At 33.2% G+C, this 8970-nt stretch overlaps 1 protein-coding gene across 1 annotated transcript; it reads left to right on the forward strand.

Annotated features, from left to right (window-relative positions):
• The first annotated feature begins 7420 nt into the window (after positions 1-7420).
• On the forward strand, positions 7421-7894 carry LOC145099216 (uncharacterized). The gene has a single exon (XM_079036809.1). The coding sequence runs from the start codon at positions 7421-7423 to the stop codon at positions 7892-7894; it is 474 nt and encodes a 157-aa protein (XP_078892935.1).
• The last annotated feature ends 1076 nt before the right edge of the window (positions 7895-8970 follow it).

The following is an 8970-nucleotide window of genomic DNA, read 5'->3' on the forward strand; positions in this document are numbered from 1 at the left end:
TATTGAACTTGAAAAGCATTGTTTTAAAGTTGGTTGTTTTGGTGGAAGTTTTGGTTTTATGGTTGTGGTTGTTGATAATTGGGTTGATTTGGTTGATGAGGGGGTTGATTCCAAGGTGGCATATCTATGAGTGGTTCTTGGTGTTGTTGTTGTCTTGTTTGTTAGGGAGAGGTATTGGCATCTTGATTGTTTGGGGTTGGGTTGGGATTTTGAGGTGGAGTGTGATTCATGGATATGTAGTTTTCAAACGAAATATCTTCAAAGGAATGCTCAACAATTGGAGAACTCGATTCGGTTTCGGTATCACTTGAAGTATGAACTTGGTCTTCTATGTTGATTAGTAGAGAAGAGGAAGAACCTTGAACGAGTTGTTGTTGCTTTGCTTGTTTAGCTAAAACTTTCAACCCTTTTGCTTCTTTTTCAATCTCCAAATTGTAGAGTAGTTCATCGGTTCTTGTAGACCTACGTATAAACAATCAAATAATAACAACCAATTTTCCCGGCAACGACGCCAAAACATGGCGGTATGTCAAGTCCACCAAGAAAATTACACCCTTTGTTTGCAAATAAAACGTAATATAATGGTACAAAAGAGTATCGATCCTCGGGGAAATGGTTGTATTCAATTACCAATGCAATCCAATAGAACTAGTGTAATAAAACTAACTAACTATAATTAAACTAAAAAAAGGGGGTGTGATTGCTTGAAAACTAAAAGACTTGAATAACTAAAAAGCTTGCAATTAAGCAAGATGGTGAGATGCTCAAATATTGGAGATAACTGGTCAACCAAGGCAATTCAACACAATGAACATTTGTGTGTTTATCATTAGGATTCAATATGAAGCTTATCATTCATCCCAAATTGGTTATAGCAGTCATGAAGCATTATATGCCAAGATTCCTCATAGGTAGTATGGAGGTTGGCGAAGCCCACAACACACCTTCTTAATCAAAATCAAGGATTCAATTAAAGCAATTGAACCCAAGAAAGTTGATTAGCCTTAAGAATGAAGGAATCCCCAATTCCTAGAGGATGTCAATTCTTACACATCCTTAAATGAGTCATGATTCAAAAGCTAGAGATTATTTCTACCATCACAAAGTCCTTGTTCTAAGTAAATTCAATGGTTCAATGCAAAACCAAAGAAATTAACCAACAATGGCTCATTCAAGTACCAAGCTCATGATCAAAGTATTAAACATGTATAATTAATATGAACTAGGATCATAAATATAAGATAAATGATAATTAAGCATGAATCCTTCAAAACCCACAAATATCCAAGGGTTTTCACCGAAGTTAACCAAAAATATAGAAACTAGCCACTCATGGCAACAAAATAACAATCACAAAAGTGTTTTTGCATCAAGAAACTAACAATTACTTAGAAAAATGAGAAGAATGTGTATCAAGCTCCGAAAATTGCCTCCAATGGTCTCTAATGGTGGAAAATCGAAGTATGTGCTTGTAAGACCTAACCCCCAAGGTAAATGGTGAGCAAAATGACCAAAATGCCCAAAAGTGTGTAGTTACGCGGGTACCCTCTCAAGTGTTGCGCGACTGAGACTCCACCCTCGCAAATGATGTTGGAATGCTATTGACTCTTTTTATCCATTACATCACCCCACTTCTCCAGATTTCCTTGGTCCCCTCTACACCTCATATAATTCAATATGGCCAATCACCTTCAAGCTTCAAAATATGGATAGTCCAAGCCCAAAATAAGAATCCAAGACCCATCTTCATAAGCCTACTTCATCCAAATTTTTAACTTTTTAAGCCCAAATCTTCTTTAATGGATCCAGAAAGCGCAATAATGCCTCAAAAGCTTACAAGGCCCGTATCTAAGCTAATCCACAACCGCAACAAACTAAAAAACCCTTCAAAATTCCTTATACAAAATAGAATGTAGCGGATACGATCCAGCTTAGAGAATAGAAAGAAAATGCAATGAAATAATTAACAAAAAGGACTAAAAATGCTAAAATAAACTATATAAAAGAAATAAATAAAACAAACTATAAGTTTGCTCAAAATTATGTTTTTGGTCCTTAATTTTTATTTGAAAACTAAGTAATCTTACTATATTTTAGTTTATTATCAATAAAAGTAATCAACTTTTTTTTATGAGAAATTAAATAGCCTTATCTGTATTTTCTTATTCATATAAAATAATGACAAATAGCTTAAAGCATTAATACTTTTATCAAAATATGACATGTATCACAATCTCACATGGGTAGGAAAATAAGTAAGAAGAAAATGTAGAAGATTATTTATTTATTTTTTTTGAAAACTAACTGTTCTGTCCAAAATGGTCATTTCGGGCTAGAACAAAACGATTCAAGCATAGTATTGTAGCCCAATGCTATATATATGAGCCATACCAAACAATCGGAATAAGCATTCTGGAAAGTGAAATTCTGAAGCTTTGCTACCGGCATTTCGAACGAAGTTTTTTAAGCTTATAAAATATAGATTCAACAAAAGAGGTGAATTCTACTCTTTAATTTACTTGCATTTTATTTTACAGACAGTCGTATGTATTATGGAATGCGTAGAACATTTTCGAAATACGAAGAACGAGCTTGGAATATCTAGTTTTCTATCTGTTGTAATATTTTACACACATAAGAACCATATAAGCACCTTAAAGTGTGTTTAACACCATTTTTTAGCGAAGAAATAAGTATTTATTGGCCATTACAATTGATTTCAGAATGATAGGCTCACTCCAGAATACAAAGATCAATTTCAGAATGACACTCCGAAATAACAATTGAATATTTGTTATTTTTGTTTCTGGTATTTTTATAGAAATTTTGATATTTGTTTGCGTTAAACCAATACCTTGTATTAGTCTGAAGATTAATTTGCTTGGATGTCGTTAAAATATGGGTTTTAATGATGAGGAAATTGTATTCCATTTAGATAATCTTTAAGAATTGCACCTGATAAAGGTAAAACCAAACTAAAAAATTTTTGTAAATATTTTGTATTTTTATGGTAATATATTAAAATGACATTGAACTTTTTTTTTTTTGAAAAAAAGAAAAAGTAAACCACCAAGGGCACCTATAGAATTAAGAAAGAAATAAAAAGGGATGTTAAAGCTTAAATTGAAAGAAGATAGAACTCCAAAAGATGAGACCGGAGCAAGTTTAGATAAACTTATTATTTTAGACTAGTTGCGAATTTATAATTTTTGTTCTATAAGTTGGTTTTAGTGTTGGAACATTCTTTTTTTTTTTTTTAATATTTTCTAATTTCTGTCTCTAACGTCCAGTAACTCGATTGATGAGGATGAGTTGTCAATAGAATATGAAATATTACGTCCTAAAGACGAACAACGACGTCTTGTTGATACGACTACGCTAGAAATAATTCGTGACTATCAACGCGTGAAACAACGAATGGTAATACCGAAAATCTCATTGCCACCTTCTACGATCGAGGAGCATAGAAAAATAGCATTGTATAATATGCAAATGCTCCTCATTACGATGTCTGAAGATATACAATAATTAGTGAACATAATGGACATCATCAAAGAAGCACGTAGGACAAGTGCAACAAAAGAAGAACGTGTGCAAATGACTAATAATGGGTTCGGCCTAATTGATAACTACATGGAATTGTTTGAAATCATGTAGACATTGTCAGTTTGCACCAGATAAAAGGTCTCAGTTATCCTCAATGTATACTCTAATTTTAAATATTGTAATGTCATTTAAACTTAATTATGTAAAAGAAATGGTAGGGTCTTCTAAAATGACAATGCTTTTCGTTAACATTAGTTAAATGATCGTTACAAAATCTATTACATATATTGGTTTTCACAAATTAGGAAATTGTAATGGATACATATTTATTCGCGTTCGATAAAATCTCCTCTAATTCTAACAACATTTGTTAAATGGTCTCGTTTTGCCCGAAGCTTATCTATCTCTGCATTTGCATCTTGAATCCACTTCTCAGTTTCTTTGACTTTTTTCATAGTTTCATAAACCTATTTTTCTTTTTATTTACTTGTTTCACTAGATCGTATGCACGCTGATTGAGTGTCTGACTAATTTTAGAGTCCCTTTCGTTGGCTTCTTTGGTGGCCATCATAACTTCGAAAATGGCATCAAAATTTTTATCCAGGAGTGAAAAATATGGGCCTTCCAGAAACAGGTTAATACCCGAACAAACATAACAATCTTCTTCTTCAAAATGTCAAACAACAAACTCAAACGAACTCATTCTCAAGTTTTTACTTTGCTAATGTACTACGTTTATGATGTATGGTACCTCCATACTAATAGTGTAAAGTTGTAAGAAATTATAGTGTTTCCGGAATATTTGTTCGGAATAGAGTGTCTAGAACGGTGTGTCTGGAATGTGTCTTTAGAATTTGTGTAACGACTTAAAAATCAATCCGTTAACGATGATAGTTTTCTATTCTAGAACATTAATTGTTGTAAAGTTATTTCGGTTCTAATATAATACAATGAGATAAATAAAGAATCAGGATGTTAATTAGAATGGGAGCTAAGTTGAAAGGTCATGGACTGTGATGCAAAATTCGCACATAATCTCCATGAATGTGTCGATTGGGTTAAGGAGCCATCATATGTTTTTATCAATGGCTTATACGTGCACAACAAGAACAATTCCAATCGCTCTTAATCATTTGATGTTGCGTCGATCGGTAAGATGAAAGAAAGGAAACCGAACATAGGGAAACAATCGAGCAAGGCAGTAGATCACAAGAAAGAGGGAGTCAGGAAAAGAGGGTGAGGTCGATGGGTTTTGTGGGTTCAATTGGGCTGTGAAAACTGGCCATATAGCGGGTACATTATTGATACTTCCTTCTCTTATGTTTATGATTCAATTGTTATTGAATTGGTTGGAATTATGAAGTTGAATTGTTTCCTATTGACTCGATTAATCTTCTACTTTCACTTCAATTTGTGTGACTTCTCCTATGGATGATATTCAGCCACATTAGGTGTGTTCTTGAGTTGTTCTTGTTGTCAAACTTCTTCTAAAAACGCTATCGTATATGTTGGTATTTGTGGTTTAGAATTGGTTGTTAATTGCTTCCCTTTGGTGTCATAATTGTTGTTTCTTTTACCTTCAATTCTAGTGATTGTTGGATTAAGTTTCTAACTCCATAACTATAACTAGTATAAACTTGAATTGATAGTAGCATAGTCCTTTTGGGTTGCCTTCTATCCTAGCAACTGGACATGATGACTTTTTGAAGAGAGAGACTGATTTATTATCTGATTAATAAATTGAACTAGATGGTTTATTAATATATTATGGAAATAATATATTAATTATAAATCATATTATTTAATTAATAATTAATCATAAAGTAATTGGAATTAATTTAGGGTTAATAGAATTAACTGAAAGTGCAATGACTAAAGTACAATTATTCAATAGTTAAGCAAGAGGTTCCAGAACCTTCCACATAGAGTATGGACAGTTTCAAGGGGATAATCTAGGGTTTCTAGATTATCCCATGTGGATAAATATGGATATGGTTAATTACCAATTTGAAATATTATTATTATATTCAGATTAGGGTTATCCAGTGCTTCCTAGGAATTTAGGACACTCATACTCTTATAGAGATAACCAAAATTCTAAGCCTCCCCTTTCCCCTCTCCATAATCATCCTCTTGCTAGTTTGGATGTGATCCCATTAGAGGCACAATGAATGTGGTGCTTGCTTTCAAGAGATCAACAAGAAGGTGTTCATTGTTATTTGCTACAAAAATAATCAATGTTTGTAATCCTTAACCCTAATTTAGAATTTTCAAAAATTGCCTAGTTTTCTTAGGGTTTCTTTTTGATGTTCATAGTTATAGGTTTAATAGAGAAAACATAGATCTTTATTAGGGTTGCATGCATACTTAAGAGTTTAAGTTGTTTTTGTTTTGCATAAAACCCATCACTAGTATCAGATACTTGGCTTGTTTTCTATTGAACTTGAAATAATATGTGAATTGATTAGATTAGGGTTTACATCAATTAAACCCTCAAAGGCCCAAAATTTTGATTTTAGGGTTAGGGTTTTGAAACCCTAATCTTGCCCTCCTATGTTTCGAAATTAGGGTTAGAGTTTTAAAACCTTAACCCTGATCCCCAAGGAATTTCGAAATTTTGATAGGTATTAGATTTTTTCAAATTTTGGTAGTTATCATTTTTTGCTGGCCTAAAAAGATAATTAAAATTGGATTAATCCCAATCCCTATAATTTTGAAAATTTAGAGGGATAGGATCAAGATTAAATTAATTGATTAATTTAATTAGATAATCGTAAACTGATTTAATTAATTGTGTAATTAAAAGATCATAATTAATTCATTTTTGGTTGATTTTAAATTTAATTAACTAGACATTAATATCAAAATTTAATAATAAACCTAGTATTTTAAAAAGTATTAAAAGACACCTTATACTATATGTAATACTGAATGTTTAATAATTACTATATGTATAAGACTAAGTCAGTCGAACCTCTATTACACCTCATTCATAAAGTCGGTCTATAAGAGGGGGGTATAAGGAAACTGCCTATAAAATGGTGGTTGAATGGGTGTCCACTCTCACCCACTGCTTCCTCGATTAGTGGAGGGTCATTAGCCGAACGGGTGGGTTTGATAGGACAAATCAATTCTCATTAAAAGTATAATGATATTAAAAAAGTAACTAAACCATTTTCATTAAAACCCCAATCTTAGTTACTTTAGGAAAAATGTGAATTTGTATGCTAACCCATGAAATTGAACATTACAATTTATAAGTCATTAGTAGAGCGTGTGTGGTCAACGGGAAGGCTAATGAGGACAAATAAAGAGTTGTCATGGGTGTCTCGAAAATTATCATTGATTAATGGAGCACGTGTGGCTAACCGGCACATTAAAATGAGATGATAAATGACATCGAGAGTAACAAGCTAATTTTCATGGTTATTCACATCTTGTTTGTGATCCTCGATATCCTAGTCACAACTGGAAGAGCATAATTGAGATTAAACATGCCATTGAATAGTTTCAATGAATCTCAAAAGATCTAGGAATTTCGTCAAAACTTAATTCTTTCAAAATCTCGTTTCTTGTGGTGGAATTGGTAAATCGTCATTTACTTACCTTTACATAATTTACAATTAGATTACGGCATCCCTTTTCTAAGTTGTGAACTATCTAGTTGGATCCTAGCCTTAATATTTCATTTTGGGTGATATATTGAGGATTATTTCTTATCGAACTAAAAAAATGACTTTCTTTGACAGATGTCTACTCCAAATGATGCTTCTGGTTCCTCATCCTCCTCCTCCCATAACTTTTCCTGTTGAACATCTGCTCCAGGGTGACATTACATGGCACCAACTACAACGATTCGATGCGCAACATAAAAATGGCTCTTCGTTTCGAGCACAAGGAATATGTCCTTGAAAAGGAACTCATTGAAATTAATGAAGAGCAAGCTACTCCAGAAGAGCTAGATGAGTATCAAAAGCATTGCAATGATGCAACAAAAGTTTCTTGCATCATGGTGGCGACTATAACTCCTGAGCTACAAAGGATCTACGAGGATTACTGGACGTACAAGATGAACAAGGACTTGATGGAAAAGTACCATCAACGAGCTCGTCAAGAGAAGTATAAAGTGGTAAAGTCCATCATCACTAGCAAGATGAAATATGGAGAGTATGTTAACAACCATGTGCAGAGAATGCATCGATATGTGGATCGCTTGGTGAAACTCAATGTGAACTTGAATGAGGAATTGGCTATTGATATAGTCTTGCACTCATTGCCTAGTTGTTATGATCAGTTCATTTTGATCTATCATTTGAACAACAAGGAGAATAATTTGGCTCAACTTTAGATCCTCCTACGAATAGCTGAAGTGGGAACGAAGGGAAAGAGTATTGCCTCCACTTCTGCTACTACTCTAGTTCTGGCCATTGAGCAAGGGAAGGGCAAAAAGAGGAAAGGTCCTCCAAAGAAAAATTGGAAGGGAAAGTCCTAAGCTGGTTCGTCTAGTAATGGACCCAAAGGAAAATCCAATTCTGATACTCCTCTTGTGTTTGACCCCAAAGAGGCCACTTGCTTTTACTGAAATGAAAAAGGGAATTGGAAACGAAGCTACCCAAAGTACTTGCAAGATATCAAATATGGCAAGGTGAAGCCAACTTCGGTAGGTATATACACTATCTTATCTAACAACTCATCATATTCTTGTTCTTGGGTCCTTGATACAGGATATAGTTTTCACATTTGTTCTAATTTATAGAGACTAAAAAGAGGTGAGAATGTGAAGCATGGAAGGATGAACTTGATCATGGGGAATAGCATATCTTCAACCGTCACCAAGATTGGAGTTTACGGCTTAGTACTTAGTAGTGGGTTAGGATTAGATTTAATAAATTGTTGCTACTCTTCATAAATGACACGAAACATTATTTCTTTTCATACATTGTTTAAACAAGGTTTTAGATATTCTTTTAATGATTATAATGGTTCTATCTTTGCTTATAAAAATGGTTTTTTTATTTTTATTTTGAAGCTTTACCTTGTGATGATGTGTATGAAACTGTGATGATTGTAGACAATTTAGGTAATAGTGTTTTTCAAATAGATTCATCTAAATGATTTAGATAAAGTATCCTTGTGGCATTTTTGTCTTGGACAAGTTAATAAGAAACTCATTGCCCAACTCTAAAAGGATGGAATGTTGGAATCATTTGACTTAAGGTTGGATGATACATGTGGATCTTGCTTATTGGATAAGATGACAAATTCACCTTTCACTGGATCTTGTGAAATAGGTGAGGGTTTTTTTTGATTTCATACACACAGATGTGTGTGGAACCTTTAAATCATCCACAAGGGATACTAATCGATTCTATGTGGATTTTACTGATGATTATAGCAAATATGGTTATATCTACTTAATCAAGC

This window comes from Lactuca serriola, chromosome 4 (assembly GCF_051521515.1).
Source record: "Lactuca serriola cultivar US96UC23 chromosome 4, Lser_US96UC23_V15, whole genome shotgun sequence".
NCBI lineage: Eukaryota > Viridiplantae > Streptophyta > Magnoliopsida > Asterales > Asteraceae > Lactuca > Lactuca serriola.